This window comes from Ursus arctos, unplaced genomic scaffold (genome assembly GCF_023065955.2).
Source record: "Ursus arctos isolate Adak ecotype North America unplaced genomic scaffold, UrsArc2.0 scaffold_24, whole genome shotgun sequence".
NCBI classification, from domain to species: domain Eukaryota; kingdom Metazoa; phylum Chordata; class Mammalia; order Carnivora; family Ursidae; genus Ursus; species Ursus arctos.
Window position 1 is genome coordinate 3,607,391 of NW_026622919.1, and position 16,081 is coordinate 3,623,471.

The 16,081-nt window shown below is 58.5% G+C and overlaps 1 protein-coding gene across 1 annotated transcript in view; it reads left to right on the plus strand.

The window, feature by feature from the left end:
* DNAH17 (dynein axonemal heavy chain 17) overlaps window positions 1-16,081 on the plus strand; it is a 110,757-nt gene that overhangs the window by 13,414 nt on the left and 81,262 nt on the right. Inside the window, exons 2-15 of the mRNA XM_026484009.4 lie at window positions 1,401-1,565; window positions 1,945-2,394; window positions 3,644-3,837; window positions 4,608-4,800; window positions 5,038-5,137; window positions 5,295-5,380; window positions 5,571-5,696; window positions 6,659-6,811; window positions 6,919-7,005; window positions 8,616-8,783; window positions 9,024-9,140; window positions 12,891-13,156; window positions 13,859-14,054; window positions 15,827-15,973. Coding sequence (XP_026339794.2) covers window positions 2,050-2,394; window positions 3,644-3,837; window positions 4,608-4,800; window positions 5,038-5,137; window positions 5,295-5,380; window positions 5,571-5,696; window positions 6,659-6,811; window positions 6,919-7,005; window positions 8,616-8,783; window positions 9,024-9,140; window positions 12,891-13,156; window positions 13,859-14,054; window positions 15,827-15,973 — 2,178 coding nt within the window. The 5' untranslated portion in view covers window positions 1,401-1,565; window positions 1,945-2,049. The remainder of the gene's footprint in view (window positions 1-1,400; window positions 1,566-1,944; window positions 2,395-3,643; window positions 3,838-4,607; window positions 4,801-5,037; window positions 5,138-5,294; window positions 5,381-5,570; window positions 5,697-6,658; window positions 6,812-6,918; window positions 7,006-8,615; window positions 8,784-9,023; window positions 9,141-12,890; window positions 13,157-13,858; window positions 14,055-15,826; window positions 15,974-16,081) is intronic.

The following is a 16,081-nucleotide window of genomic DNA, read 5'->3' on the forward strand; positions in this document are numbered from 1 at the left end:
GCGGTGACTCCTGGAAACTTCATCCAGTCCATGGACCTTCATCCAGTCCATGGATCTACTCCTATGTCGAAGGGTTTTATAGCTGTGGCTCTGACAGGTCTTTGATCCAGTTTCGGTTAATTTTAGTAGGTGGTGCGAGGTAGGGGTGCGTGTGGGCATCCACTCATTCCAGCGCCGTCTCTTGGGAAGGCTGCTGCCTCCCCTGCTGGACTGTCTTGGCACCGCGGTCTAACACCAGCTGCCCATAAATGTATGCGGTGACTCCTGGAAACTTCATCCACGTCCATCCCTGTGCCTGAAGCTCTCCGTCTGGATTACTGTGGTTTTGTAGGAAGTGTTGCTTGTGGGAAGCCCAGGTCCTCCAACCTTGTTCTTCTTCAAGACTCTTTGGCTCTTCTTGGTCCCTCACATTTCCCTGTGATAGGGAGGACCAGCGTTCCCATTTCTGCAAGAAAGGTCGCCGGGAGTTTGACCGGGCTTGCAGATCTAGATCGATTACAGATCCGTTTGAGGAGAATCGTCACGGTAACAAGATTAAGTCTTCGGAGCCGTGAACGCGGGACGCCCTTTCATCCACCCAAGTAGTTCATTTCTTTCAGTGATGTTTTGTGGTCTTTGGTTGTAAGTCTTGCACTTCTTTTTAAAGTTTAACCCTAAGTATTTGTTCTTTCTGATCCTCTTGTAAATGGAATTGTAAGCAGAATTGTTTTGATGTTATTGTAAATGGAAATTGTTTTCTGAATTTCGTTATCGGGTTACAGTGAGTATTACGGTGGGTAAGTCAGGATACATGTTGTGATGTCTCTGTGCCTCTAAAGGGAAAAATAGAAAGATGTATGATAACCAAGGTAATGAGAGAGGATGAAATAGTAAAACTTATACAATCCGGAAGAAGGCGAGAAAGGAGAATACCAAGCACTCGATACAACGAGAGACTCTATCCCAATATAGTCAGGGCTACAGGAACTGTAAGTGGACTGACTGCCCCAGCTCAGAGCAAAGATTGTTCAACTGAGTTTAAAAATTTCTACAGCCCGGGGCGCCTGGGGGGCTCAGTCCGTGAAGCGTCTGCCTTCAGCTCAGGTCATGATCCCAGCACACATCGGGCTCCCAGCCCAGCGGAGAGTCTGCTTCTCCCTCTGCCTCTGCCTCTGCCTCTCCCCCTGCCCGTGCTCGTGTGCTCTTGCTCTCTCAGTCTCCCTCTCCCTCTCCCTCTCCCTCTCCCTCTCCCTCTCCCTCTGCCTCTCCCCTTGCTCGTGCTCGTGTGCTCTTGGTCTCTCTCAAATACATAAATACAATCTTTAAAAAATAATAATAAAATAAAGTACGGTCCAAGAGCCTCCCCACTGTGGCGGGTGGTGGAGGGTTGCCCATTTGCTGCACCACCACTGGTCACTCAGGTCCCGAGGAGAAGGTTCTAGAACTCCCAGGTGCCGACGAGGGCTGCAGAAGTTCCACGGCAGTTGGGGCCACTCCTGGAAAGGGAGCCATTTCCTTTGTGGTCTTGGAAAGAGCTGTCTGTCCGTTGGCCCTGCCTACGACTTGAGAAGACATCAGCTCAACTGGTAAGACTTTCGTGTGTGAGGGGAGCTCCTTCTGAGCTCTGCCCTTACCCCGGGGGTGTGTGATATCTTCCCTGGGACCCTTCCATTTGACCCTGCTCTCGTCTGGCCTCCCCCAACCCCATCACCTGCTGACCATCTGGCTGCCATCATTTCCTGCCCTCCCTTCTCCCCAGCCCCCATCCCTGGCTTTCCCGGCTATTAGCTTCCTGGTCACAATTCACACAAGGCACACACCACTGCTGCTTTGTGGCCCTCACCCCCAGGCCATGGCTGTCCAGCCAGGGCAGACAGCCAAGACCCCCTTTCCCTCCCTGCCCCCAGCCCATGCCCAGCGGAAGAGCGTACATTCACGAGGAACCTTGTCTCCTTGCTTGGTCAGGACAGAGGTTTCGAGTGGTTCCAGAGACGGCTGGGGAGCGAGCCCCCGGCACACGGTGCGGCGTCAGCGTCTCCGTGCGTGACGGGTCTGTAAGGAAGCGCCACGATGACCGTCACGCCGGACGTCAGGCTGGAGTATTTGGAGGGAGTAGCTTCCCTCGTTCTGAAGTTCAAGCCAGACAAGTGGAGCAAGTTGATCGGGGCTGAGGAGAACATGGCCTTATTCACCGAGTTCTTCGAGAAGCCGGACGTCCTGGTTCTGGTGTTGACGCTCAATCCCGCCGGCATGATCGTCCCCTGCCTGGGCTTCCCCGCCTCCCTCAAGTCCAAAGGCATTTACTTCATCAAGAAGGGACCGGAGAACATCAGCAAGGACAACTACAAGGACCGCCTCATCTCCGGGGACATAAGCCCCGCGCCCGTGGACCAGCTGATCGCCGTCGTGGAGGAGGTGGGTGTGCCGGTGGGGAGGGGGCTGGGGGCACAACCTCTGCTCTTTTGGTGAGTGGCCTGGAGCCCTGCTGCTCAGAGGATGGCTCACGGGCCAGCGGCACTGGCTTCCCTGGGAGCCAGTCAGAAATGCAGGAGCCCAGGCCCTGCCTGCCCCGGCGTGGAGACACACCGGCGTTCTGAGCAGACCTCCAGGCCGTGCTGCGCACCCAAGGGCTGAGAGGCCCCAGCCAGCACCTCATCCTCTCTCGGTCTCGTTAGCACCTCGGGACGCACCGGGCGTGGCCCCTGCCCACAGCGTCAGAGGGTGTGGGCCCCTTGAGTCCCAGTAGATGGGTTTCCCCGTTCGGAGACTTTGAGTGAAGAGAGAGAAAGGACGAGGTGCAGTTGGGTGCGTCTCCCCACTGTCCTGCCTTGTCACCAGTGTCACTCCAGGCAGGTACGGCAGGTACGGCCCACTCTGTGCAGCCATACCAACCAGAGTCCGAGGGACCTAGATTCTGGCCGCTGCTCTCCTCGTGCATGAGATGGGGACTTAATTCCCTGCCTTGTGCGAACTTGGGGCACAGGAGCCCCTCCGCCATGGCTCAGGCCAGCCTCCCCTCCCATCGGGCAGAGGAGCCTGGCAGGCCTGGAGCGAGGGTCCTGGGGCATCTGTGTGAGTCTGCTCGGGCTCCCGTGATAAGAGACCACAGTCCTGGGGGCTGGACATCCCAGATCCAGGCATGGGCTGGCCCGTTCCTTCTGCAGCCTCTCTCCTGGGCTTGTAGATGCTGTCTCCTCCCCGTGTCCTCACCTGGTGGTCCCTCTGTGTCTTTCTGTGTCCACATCTCTTCTTCTAAGGACACTGGTTACATGGGATTTGGGCCCACCCGTGGGACTTCATCTTAACTTAGTCACCTCTTGAAAGGCCTATCTCCAAAGACAGCCAGACCCAGAGGTGCTGGGGTCGGAGCTTCAACATACAAAACTGGGGGGCCCGGCTCAGCCCCTAACAGCCCTCCAAGGCAGCACGGGCCATCTGCTTTCAGCAAGCACTGTGAGCCGCTGTCCGGAGAGCTGGGCCCCCTTCTCGGAGGTGGCTTTGCTGCTGGGCCATCATCCTGCATCTGCACACCTCCCCCAGCCGTGCCTCCTTCTGGCATGGACTCGGGGTCCCTGGGTTCCAGGCACGGAGGTCTCCGCATTGCTCCAGGGAGCCACTGGGTCGGTGGAGGCCTGGGTGCGAGTACAGAGCCGTTCCCTTCCAGGTCCTCTACTCCCTGTTAAACCAAAGTGAAAACTTGAGCGGCTGGCCCCGGGTGGTCTCGGAAGACATTGTGAAGCAAGTCCACAAGCTGAAGAATGAGATGTTTGTGATGGGCGGCAAGATCAAAGGGAAGACCCTGCTGCCCATCCCGGAGCACCTGGGGAGTCTGGACGGCACGCTGGAGTCCATGGAGAGGTAGGCGGCCCCAGCCCGGGCAACTGGCCGGCTGGCAGAGTCGCTGACCCGTGACCCCAGGGACGGAAACACGGGAGGGCAGATAGTACCGTGAGATGGTGCTGAGTCTGAGGTCGGAGGCACACGGGCAGGACAGGAAGGAGCGCTGGAGCCCCTCCCCCATCGTGCACGGATGGGTACCAGTCCGGGCATCACACGCCATGAGGATGGTGTCACCGTATCACACAGCCAGAAAAAGGGATATCCAGATTTAGGACGTGGGTACTGAGGGGCACTGAGGAATATGGAAGGGGTTTTTAGCAAGTGGAGACTGTGACTCTAAATAGAGGTGGTGTCCCCCCAGAGGCCCCCTCGCACCTGCCTGGCCTCCCTTTGCAGCTGGCTGCTGGGTGGGGCTCTTGGAGCTGCTGCACGGTGACAGTGTGTTCCGTTTACACACATCAGAGGGTGATGGCTCCTGGGGGACTCACTGTGCTGGCAAGTCCCCCACTGGGAGCCATGCGTGAAGCCCCCAGTAAGGACGGCCGGGAGGGGCCACCTTGAACGTGGGTTTTATTCCACGCTTGGTCTCTCGTAGCTGGGAGACTTGGGCACTTCTCCAGCCTTCCCAAGGTGGCTGTGATGATGGAGGGACATGGGGCGAGATGCGGCGCTGCCGGTAGTGTCCCGAGGGCCACCGGGGAGGGACGATTCCTGCCCAGAAGGTGTGGAGCTGGCAGATCCCACCCCCACGGCTGGGAGAGCATCTTGCCCGATCCTCCGCTCCACAGGATCCCCCCTTCTCTGGACAACTCGCTGCTGCATGCCATCGAAACCATCATCATCGACTGGTCCCACCAGATCCGGGACGTGCTGAGCAAGGACTCGGCCCAGCCCCTGCTGGACGGGCTACACCCCCTGCCCCGAGTCGAGTTCGAGTTCTGGGACGCCCGGCTGGCGAATCTCAAGTGCATCCACGAGCAGGTGACTCCTCCGCGCCACGTGGTGCCCGGGCCTCTGTGGGTCAGCAGCCAGAGGGCCACATGCCGGCCAGGCCGAGTCATACCCCCTCCACCCCTCTGTGCGGACCCCCAGGACCCCCGAGGGGACCCGGATAACCCGCACAAAGTCCTCGGCTCCAGCGGCCTCGGGGTCAGGCGCCTTTTGTGTAGGGTCTCCGAGTTTCTCTGGAAAGGCCTACGTTCCTGTTCTGTTTCTCAGCTCAACAGGCCCAAAGTGAACAAAATAGTTGAGATCCTGGAGAAAGCCAAAAGCTGCTACTGGCCAGCCCTGCAGAATGTGTACATGAACGTCTCGGAAGGTGAGCCGAGGAAGCGGCCGGGGCGTCTCCCCACACACAGCTCCCTTTGGCGAAGGTCCTGGGTCTCGAGGAAACAGGTGTCCGTGAACACGGAGCCGCCCGCCACCGTCCCGACGGTGGGAGGTGTGTGTGCGAGCTTGTGCTCTCGTCCGTGCAGGGCTGAAGGAGGCCGACGACATTGTTCTGCATTTGAAGCCTCTGCGGATCCTGCTGGAGGAGATGGAGCAGGCCGACTTCACGATGGTGTGTCCGCCCGAGAAGGGCTGCTCTCAGGGGCTGGCCTGTGTCTCAGGGGTGCAGGGGCCGTGGGCTTCTTGGCCGGGCGGGGCTGCGTGGTCCTGGAGAGTGCCGCCTCCTTCCGCTCTGGGCTCCCCTCCCGGAGCCGCGCGAAGCGGAGAGCGGCGAGGCTGCACACCCGCCCGTCTCTGCGCAGCTCCCGACCTTCATCGCGAAGGTGCTCCACACCGTCAGCTTCATCTGGGCCACGTCCGAGCACTACAACACGCCCTCCAGGATCATCGTCTTCCTGCAGGAGTTCTGCAACCAAATCATCGAGATGGTAACCTGGCCCCGCCACGCTGCTCCCCCACCCCGACTGCGGCCTCTCCCTTCCCGCCCGGCTTCCCCCCTGCTGGCGTTCCTGGCAGGTTTTGGTTTTTTTTTTTTTTTAAGATTTATTTATTTGAGGGAGGGAGAGAGAGAGAGCGTGTGCTCATGAGCAGGGGGAGAAGCAGAGGGAGAGAAATCCCAAGCAGACTCCACACTGAGCGCAGAGCCCGACATGGGGCTCGATCCCAGGACTCTGAGATCATGACATGAGCCGACATCAAGAGTCGGACACTTGCCCACCTCCGCTGCTTAAGCACCCCTCCTGGGCAGTTTAAAGACAGGCAAAGATGTTGGCACCTGGGTTTACAGGCCGGACCCTTATGGCCACCCAGAGTTCTCCCAACATGGGGCAGTGTCAGCCCAAGCGGCCCCACGCCAGGAAGGAGGAGGAAAGGAAGGGGGTGCTGCTGAGTCCCAGGACCCCAGGACTCGGCCAGGGTCGTGGGGTTTGTCTGCTCCCACACTGACCTGCCTCCTGTCCCCCTCCCTGTCTTCCTTGCTTTTCACAAGCACAACTTAGCCAGCCACGAGCGTTGGTTTGGGCCGCCTGCGTGTGTTAAAATCAGGCTTGTGCCCCGGAAGGACACTGCGGGCAGGATCCTGCCGCCTGGGGCAGGACTGGATTTCCTGGGCCCTGGAGGGCCCCCAGTCACCTGGGACCAGGATCTGTTTCTGCTGCAGCCGTAGTGGGGGGACTGCGGGGCCAGGCAGGAAAGCAGCTCAGCATCCCGAGAACGGCCTGGCAGTGGGCGGACCGGTTGGGATGTGAACCTCCGGGACGCTGTGTCTGAAGGAGCAGACTGTGGGCCCCACGCTGGGATGTCTGTAACCGCCCAGCGGCCTGCAGGCAGCGCGCCTGGATGTCACCCCAGAGCACTCTCGGCACTGTGGTCTGTCTTCTCTTCTGCCCAGACGCGCACTTTCCTGAGCCCAGAGGAGGTGCTGAAAGGCTTGCAGGGAGAGACAGAGGAGGTTCTGAGTGGCATCTCTCTGTCCGTGAACATTCTGAAGGAGCTTTACCGCACCTACGACTTCTGCTGTGCAAACATGAAGCTTTACTTTAAGGTCCGGCCTGATTTCAGAGCAAGTTCAAGGACGCGTGGGCACGGGCTCCCCAGCCGTCCGCGGGAATGTTTGAGGCACGCACGGCCTCCTCTCTGTCTCTCCCGTAGGACAAGGAGCCGGTGCCCTGGGAATTCCCCTCTTCTCTGGCATTTTCCAGGATGAACTCCTTCTTCCGTCGCATCCAGACCATTGAGGTAAAGGTGAAATGTGGTTCAGGCCACCCTGACCTTAGCAGGGCTGCGTCTCCCACCCTTGTGCGAATCCACATCTCCCGGTAGGGAGGGTGAGAGCCGCACCCAAACACCGGCATCGTGGGGAGACTGAGTCAGGCGCCAGCCTCCTCTACAGCCGCAGCTGTCGGCCAGGAATAAAAGTGACCCGTCTTGGGGGCTTCTCCCCCATCCTGTGCCTGGTGTCCACAAGCAGGCTGATGACAAATGATGCAGGCGTCGTCAGGAACCTGGGTGGCCATGGGCGAGGGTTAGCAGGCATGGTTAGGACAAGTGCAGAGGGGCCGGGGGGGCAGGACCCTGTGGAAGGACTGTCCGATACACAGAGTGACACAGAGCAAATGGACATTTTTAATGGGTTTGAGACGACAGCTGCCTCTGGGGCGAGGAGGCGAGGCATGAACGCGTGGGCAAGGCAGGACAGTTCGCTTTCTGTGTGTGATCTTCCGTGCGGTTGTTGACCTTTGCACGCAAACTATGCACACGGTTCAGAACGGGAAAATCACTCCAGAACCCTGGAGCTCTGGTTTTTCCGATGGCCGCCACACCACCGCCACCGTTAGCAGTGGTCTCCATAGCCCCGGGCAGGTGCACCAAGGCCCACTCAGGACTGCAGATTTGCATCGCAGAGTGTTCCTTGTGCCCAGAGGCTTCCATGTCCTGAATCCAGATGAGCTTTCTGGGAAAGGATATCACCCTGCTGTCCCCTCCCTTCTCCTGGCGGAACGAGCCCCAAGCTCAGGGTACCTGGCCCTGCTGCTGCTTTAGTTGAGTCTGCTTTGGTGATGGCATTTTGGGAAGACGGCCCCAACCCCAGCACCAGCTTAGGGGAGTGGCATAAGCGCCCCGTGCACATCTTCTAACTGGTGCTGGGCCCTGGGTCAGGCTCCCGAGACCGCCTGGGGTCCCCAAGGAGACTTCGGGATCTGGATTGGGAAGCGAGAGCCTCACACGGATGCGGGAGGTGACACGTGAGGGGACCAGGTGTGATGAAATGCCAAAAGGAAGAGTTTTGGAAAGGAAAGCACCTCCCAGGGGCCGAATAGTTGGAGAAGCCTCCCGGAGAAGACGAGGTGGGAGCCCCACCTCAGAGTAGGACTTCCAGGCCCCCCTCCGTTGGGCGTCCCCTGCGGGAGGGCATGCCTTCAGATCACTGTCAGGGAAGGGCTCTAAGTGCGGACGGCGGATTTGAAGCTCAGAACACCAGAAGCCTCCACGTGCGGTTCCAACTGCTTCCCACCACAGCTGAGGACATGGAGGCCCCAGGAAAGCGTGATCTACTTAGAGGAGTCTTTGGGCCAGAGCGGGGTCCGGATCAGAGCGCCACCTCATCTCCCCCTTCTCTTCCACGTTCACATTTTGGCGAGGACTCATAGGGCCCTTCCCTCCGTCCCCTCTCTCTGTTCCAGAAAGGACTTTAGAGGACAGGAATAAACAGGGGGTCCCCCCCACCTTGCTGCCAGGTGGCCCCGGGGCTTCTCGCTCCCTGGCTCCTCCCTGCTGGGCTCAGAGCCGGGTCGGTGATGGATCCGTTGTTTAGTTTTGAAGATGACTGGGTTTTTTTCCTCCACCAGGATCTTTATAAAACAGCGATAGAGTTTCTGAAGCTGGAGAAGATCGAGCTCGGGGGCGTGCGGGGGAGCAACCTCAGCAGCATGGTCACGCAGATCTACGATGAGGTCTTCGAGCTGGTGAAGGTCTTTGCCGAATGCAAATATGACCCCTTAGACCCCGGAGATTCGGTAAGTCGGAGGATGGGGGGCCCGGCTGGACCCATGTCACACGCCCCAGGAGTGGGGAGACACGTGGAGGGAGAGTTGGTCACGTTCTGGAGACATCCCAGAAACTGCACCTGGGGCATCCCGTGACAATGAGCACCCTCAGAGGGAGCCCCGAAACCAGCCGGCGGGGGCGGGGGCAGAGCGAGTGCCTCCCCTGCTTTGCATGCCGATTACCGGGTGGACCTTTTAATTCACTTTCAGAGTTTTGATGACGATTACGCTGATTTTGAGACCAAAATTCAAGATCTGGATAGGCGGCTGGCCACGATCTTCTGCCAAGCGTTTGACGACTGTACCTCCATCGAGTCCTGTGCAAAGGTGGGTGTGGGCGGGGACCTGTGGGCTGTGAGCCGGCGCGGCGGCGCCCAGGGGATGCCGCAAGCCCCCTGGGGTGACCTAGTGATGTGCCGTGGTTTGCAGATGGGGAGTCGGCCCAGAGGAGCAGGGGCCTCTCTCAGGCCACGAACACCTCGGGCAGCTCCCGTGGCGTTTGGTGGCCGCCTTGTAGAGTAAGAAAAGGGAATGAGGATGAGAAGACGGTTACTTTACTGATTCTCACTATGTAAGGGTGTCTGTTCGTTCTTATCGATTCATCGTTCCCCCTGCTTAAAAGGACCAAAGGTTAGAGGTGAAGTTGCTGTGAAAATAAAGCACGTACGCTTTTTGTCCCACTGCACCAAATTCACACCGTCTTCAACACGTGACTCTGTGAGCGGCCCGGCGTCATTAACGGGGAGCCGCCGCTGGGTGGTGGGGTGCTGGCTGGTACCCATCTGCCTTCCTGGGCACATTTCTGCGCTGTCCCATGTTGTGAGCGTGAAGCGTGCAGCACTTTTACACTTAGAGAAAAGAAATGGTGCCATGGAGAAAAGAATCTTAAAAAAATAGTCCCAAAGCGCTAAAACCCCTACAGAATATCAGTTCAAGAAACACAAACGGCCAGTGCACGAGCCTGTTTGAGCTTGCGAGCACCCAGAAGAGCCCCTGTTAAAACAGCAAGGTGGCAACTGCCCCCAACCGAGCTGGTTAGACTGTGAGGACTTGGGCAGTCCAGTGTGCCCCAGTCCCCACCACGCCATGTCGTCTCAGCCCCGCCCTTCTTCCTGCATTTCTGTGGCCTGCCTTGCCCCCGACAAACCACTGGGAGGGATCTCTGAAGATCGATCTACAGCTCTTCTGGAGAACAGGGACTGAACACGTAAACGAGTGCATATATGTATGTACTCGGGCAGCATTTTTATATCTGCCTAGTGTTATGCGTGTTTGCCGACCAGCACACCCTGCAGGTCCGAGCTGCCTCTTCCCTTCGCTTGGCAAGCCTCTAGGTTGCTGCAGGCAGTTGGGTGCCCACGGGAGACACCCACTAATTATTACAGGGCCTGGGGTCCCATGTCGTTTGCTAAACTCATCACCTGCGTTATCTACCCCATTTTTACCAGCTCGGACAAGTCAAGAAGCCCGTGCGGGGTCACACAGTTAGCCAGTTAGTAGAGGAGGCAGGACCCCAAACCATCCCCAAGCGTGGCCAGACGGGAGAGCAGTCAGGATGGCCCGGGCAGCTCCAGGTGCTGGCCGTCTTTCAGGATCTCCCCAGCACAGATGCCAGGACGGTCCTTTGTTTTTTAAAATGTAAATGCAGGGGGGTTGGAAACTGCACTGTGATGAGCAATGAGGTCTTAGATCCGAGGTGCTCCAAGCGGAATATCAGTGAATGCAAATTAACACCACAGCTGATGCTCCTTCCTCTGGAGCACACTTCCCCCTAGCTAGGTGCCTCAGGCCACCTTGCAGGCAAGGCCTCCCCCATCCACACCTTCCTGCTGGCCCTTCCTGCTCTGCTGCTGTGTATTGATCTCTCCGTGTGCATTGTCTTCCCAGCTGGAATATAAACTCCCTGAGGACAGGCACGTGATTTGGGTGCACTCAGAACCCAGCCGGGCACACAGTAGGTGCTTTCGAGCTTTCCCCGTGGAGGGAACTGGCTCCAGCGAGGGAGCGGAGTTGTACTGGGGTCACAGAGCTCCAAGGGCTGCCCAAGTGCAGAAGGGTCCCCCAACACAGGTTTCCAGCCGGGCCTTTAACCTGGAAACAACAGCACCACCCTCCCCGGCGATGGGGTCTCCAAAACTAAAAGACAGCACTGGAGCTCGCGGAGAGCAGGCCAGCGGGGGCTAGCACGTCTCACCTCCTGTAGGGGGGTAAAGGGGGAGCAGAGGGAGCACCTCCCCACCCCCCACCGGTGGGCTCTTTGTGCTGTTGTCCAGTCAAGGGGAAGGACCTGGGCTGTTGGGGCCAAAGCAACAAGCCCATCGCCTTCGTGATCAGGAGTCAGGGGTCAACACTCCGAGGGTGGGGTGGCCGGGAGGAAACCCCCCTGATCCCCAGGTACCCTCAGGACTGAGCCCTGTGCCTTGCCACCAGGAGCTAAGACTGCCCCTCGGCCTTCTCATGGAGCTCATCCCCTCTCCTATTACAGCCTCCGTCCGGCTTCTGCACCCATAGAGGAAAGGTTCTTTCCTAGATGTTAACTTCATGCTTGTGCTAGATTAAGAAAAAAACAGAAAGGAAACGGAGGGAGAAAACAGCACCCCCAAGTGCTCGACTCTCCCTCCGCACCTGGGAGCGTTTTCTCTCCCACTTGACACAACCCTGCACCAGCGCCTCCATTCCCTGCAAGTTCCCCAGCTGCCCCGATGCCCCTTCTCAGTGTCAGGAATTCACACGCAGCCAGGAAAGTTCTAGAGCAATTTTCCGCATGATCTCCTGGAGGAAAAAAAAAATTAGCTTTCTTCCCAGGACCCAAAAGCCAAGAACTCTGTAAACGTGAAAGAGAGGGGCATGGGAGGGGAGCAGGCAGACAGAACGTCAGGAGGGTCACAAACCCACAAGATGTACCTTTTTCTCCCAAGCAGCACAGGTCACTTTTGTAGGAAGGGGCACCAGCGACCCCGGGCGTCCGCCACGCCGCTGTGGGGAGCTGAGCTTGGAGCGTCCTGGTTCGGTTTCTCTCAGAGGTTCAGCTGCCCCGTCTGGCTTTCGGGGACCTGCAGATCTCTCTTCTTTTTTCTGCAGCCGTGTCTCGCTCTTGCCTGAAAAGGCTATTTTGGGGACATTGTCTTATTCTTCACACTAAAAACTGGGGCACATCCGAGACCTGGGTGCAGTGCCCCCCAGCACCCAGGGCTGTGGGAATGTGTGGTCTGAGTGCCCTTGATTCCCATTTGCCTCGAGGGTGGCTCTCACTGGCCTGGGCCTGGCGACCTCAGGCTGGCTGTGGAGCTTCCGGAACTCCCTCTCTCCAGGTTCTAGGAAGACCCCCACCCCACCGGGCCCAGCCCAGGGCCTCGCTGCCCCTTGGCTCCGCTGCGCCCCGACCTTGAGCAGTGTGGTCTTTCTAGGAAATTCTCCATCTGATTCCCAGCCAGGACCCTAACCGAAACACCCCGATGAAGTGGCTTCCCCTCTTCCACTAAGCACTTGCTCATGTTTAGCAGACTAGTCTGTGAGGGTGATGGGCCAGCTACTTGCAGAGGTCACTGCTTTCAGAAATGTGCCAGGATGCCTAGGATGCCTCCTGGATTAATTCAGGTCAGCGACCTCCAGCAGGAAGGTCCGCAGGCCCAGCCTTTCCTCTCCTGGAAAGGACACGTGACCGGGGAGGCGGGCTGTCCCCGCTCCTCGGGGACTCAGGGAACCTGGTCTTGAGCCCCCAGAGTCATGGCCTCTGCCCGTTCCCAGGCTCCCTCTGTGATTCCCTCCAGTCCTCGGGGCGGCGTCCCCGGCTTCACACCCTTCACCCCCGTGCTCGTTACCTGAGCCCCCGCCCCCACGCCCACCTCCACCCTGGGCAGCCTAACTTCTCCTGGGCCTGGAATGTTTCCAGGCCTCAGACCTACTTTGTGGTGTTGGCTGGCAGCCAAGTACCTGGGGACTCAGCATTTGCCAGCATGTTCTCGCCCCTGAAGTTTGGCCTCGCACATTGCGCCAGCCGCCACGAGGTTGGAGCGATGCTGGGGACGGGGCAGGAGGCGGGGACCTCGGCAAAGGCACGTCTCTGTTCCTCCCCAGCTCCTGCACATGTGTGGGGGTCTCCTGGAGCGGCCCCTGATCCTTGCCGAGGTGGTACCCAGATACTCGGTCATGCTGGAGCTGTTTGATGCCGAGCTGGACAGCACCAAGACCTTGTATGACGTGCAGCTCGCAGCCTCTGCAGACGGGAAGATCCCCCCGATCCACAAGAACATGCCCCCCGTGGCCGGGCAGCTCAAGTGGAGCCTGGAGCTGCAGGAGAGGCTGGAGGCGCCCAGGCGGGACCTGAAGCACATAGAGCACCCGTGAGCGGGGCGCCAGCTTGGGGGCCCCTGGTTGGGCAGCGCGCCTCGCGGCTGCGGGAGAAGGGCAGGGCTCTAACTCCCTAAGCGTGGCCACTGGCCAAGCCTTCCCTTCCCAAAGCACAATCCCGAAGAAACCCCATTCATGTCCTGCCTCCAGAGGGTGCCTTCTCAGCAAGTGTGGCCAGGAAGACTCTGGCTCACCCTCCCCTTGCCGGTGAGTCTGGTGGACAGTAACAAAGACGGTCCAAATGAGGACAAACACTGGCTATTGCGTCAGAGCTCGCCCTGGCGGGGGGTCGGCCGCTGTTGCTGCGTCTGGCAGAGACCGGAAGGCAGGCAGGGGAGGGGAGAGCTTATGGCAGAGCCCAGGGAAGGCTTCAGGTGTGCCCTGACCAGAGGCTGCTGGCCTGGGGGCTGGGAGATGGGGAGCCCATGTGACTGCTCTGGGGGCACACATGGCTTTCTCCAGTTGGTCCTAAGTTGGAAGGGAAGCGGGCAGTCGTCAAGCAAGTTCTGGCCATTTGGGGCCAATGGCTCAGGGGTTATTGTTTGACTTCCTGGCTGTTGTCCATGCAGTCTCTCAGCCTGGAGGAAACAGGGAGCTGGCTGCTTCAGCACCCCGAGAGCTGGCCACCACATGTAGGGCGCTAAAGAGGCCTTGAAGAAGGGGGGCCCCTCACCACCCCATCTAACTGATTCCAGGGTCATGTCCAGCTCGGAGGCCAAGCTGGTCTACCAGAAGTACGACGAGATGATGGAGCTGCTCAGGGGCTACCGAGAGAAGATCTACCGGCAGTGGGTGGCCGGCGTGGACCAGGACTGCCACTTCAACCTGGAGCAGCCCCTGATACAGCGGGACCCCGTCACCAACCTCATCCAAGTCAACTTCAGCAAAGCGGTGGGTGCCGTCCCGCCACGGGGCCCGGAAGGCATCCGTGTCAAAGGGCTCCTCGGGGACCAGGGCCCCACGGCAAGTGGCGGGTGGGAGAAGCCCAAAGCCCGCCCGTGCCACTGAGGCTGGTCCCCTTCTCCCAAAGCACAGACCTGTGGGGGCTGGTGTCTGTGACACATTTAGCTAAAGCTTTATTCCTTAAGGATTAAAGCATGTCCAGGTCGTATTTAAAATATGAGACAAACAGTAGCATCGCTGAAAGCAGCTTCTGTGACTACACTCCCTCCAAGCCTGGCTGCCCTTCCTGGGATCCCAAGGGGAACCGTCAGCTTGAGGATTGACAGAAACACACAAAGAAAGGTCTTTGCAGGATTGGAACAAATGGGCCCTCTGGTTAAGTCAGGGGAGGTGGAGAGAACTCACGCGTGAGCCGCGGGGCATGCGTCCCAGAGCTAAAACCTGGGTAGCTGAGCCGAGCGCCAAAGACAGAGGTGGGGTGGCCCTGATTCCTGCAAGGACGCACCTGCTGCTGCCCCGCTCTGAACCCCAGCAGTGACATCGGGGAGCCAGTGTGAGCTTTCCTCTGAAACCTTCTCTTCCGCTAAAATTCATCCTTTTTAAAAATTCAGCAAATATTTACTGAGCACCTACCTTGGTTATGTGCTTGGAATAAATTAATGAACGAGACAGACAAAAATCTCTGTCCTCCTGGAGCTTACCTCTTACTGGGGGCGGAGGATGGGGGGAAGGAAAGAAAGAGAGAGGAAGGGAGGGAGAGAGGGAAGGAGAGGGAGCAGACGGGAGGAGGAGGGGAGGGGCGGGAGGGAGTATAAATGAGTGTAACAACAGTGGGAAGGGGTGCAACACCAGGGAGGTAATGATGCGTAAGGACGGGTTTAAGGGGCTTCAGCAGAGCTGGAGGACGGGGCACAGACTGAAGTTTCGGATGTTGGCAGGAGAGGAGGTGAATCCGAGGGGGTGGAGGAGGGCAGAGGATGGGGCACTGAGAGCCTTCTGGGCCATGAAAGGGACTTGGGTTTTCGTTCTTAGTGATGTGGCTGCCATGGCTGGTTTTGGAGCAGAGGCAAGCCCTGCTGTGGTCTGTGTGTGTCAAGGATCCCTCTGATGCTGTGTGTGAATAGCCTGGGGGTGGGGAGCAAGCATAGCGCGGGAAGACCAGTTAGGAGCCTTCTTCCATAATCCAGGAGAGAGGCCACGAGAGGGTGGTGGCCTGGACCAGCGTGGCTACCACGAAGGTGTGAAGGTGATTGGATTTAGATATAGAGCCCGTGAGACTGTGAGACTCTGGTTGGGTTGGGAATAGAGTCTTTGAGGAAGACAGGACCAACCCCAGGATATCTGGGCTGGACAACTGGAAGGACAGAACTGCCATCAGCTGGAGGGGGCAAGCAGAGCTGGCCATGGGGCGAGACAGCTCTGCTCTGGCCACGTTGGGCTTGAGACATCTTGTGGACGTCCAAATGGAGACACTGAGTGGGCAGGTGGATACAGGAGTCTGAGGGTCGGGAGAGAGGTCTGGGTGGGAGGAGGTCACTGAAGTGAGAGCAGATCCAGAGGGATGACACCCTGGGACTCGAAGGCATGTGCTTCTCCAAAGCGTCCGGCGAGCCTGATGGTGGCGACCGGGAGAGTCTGGTGCCCTGGATGCCAAGAGGAGAGTGTGTGCCCACGATGGGGAGTGACCTTCCCTCGTGTTGCTGAGTGCCATGCCACTGGGGGCAGGCCCTGACCTCTTCTGTGATCTTCATTGGCCTTAGCTGGTGGCAGTTCTGAGAGAAGTCAAGTACTTGGGCTTCCAGCAACAGAAAGAGATTCCAAGCAGTGCCGAGAATCTGTTCTCACAGCATGAAACCTTCCGGAAGTTTGTGGGCAACTTAGAACTCATCGTTGGCTGGTACAATGAGGTGAGCTGATGTAGTTTTGTTTCGTTTTATTTGCCAAGTGTGCGGTTTTGTTGAGAGCAAACGCCAGGTGTAGGATCTCCCAAGGGTAACAGAGAAAGTGAGTACAAT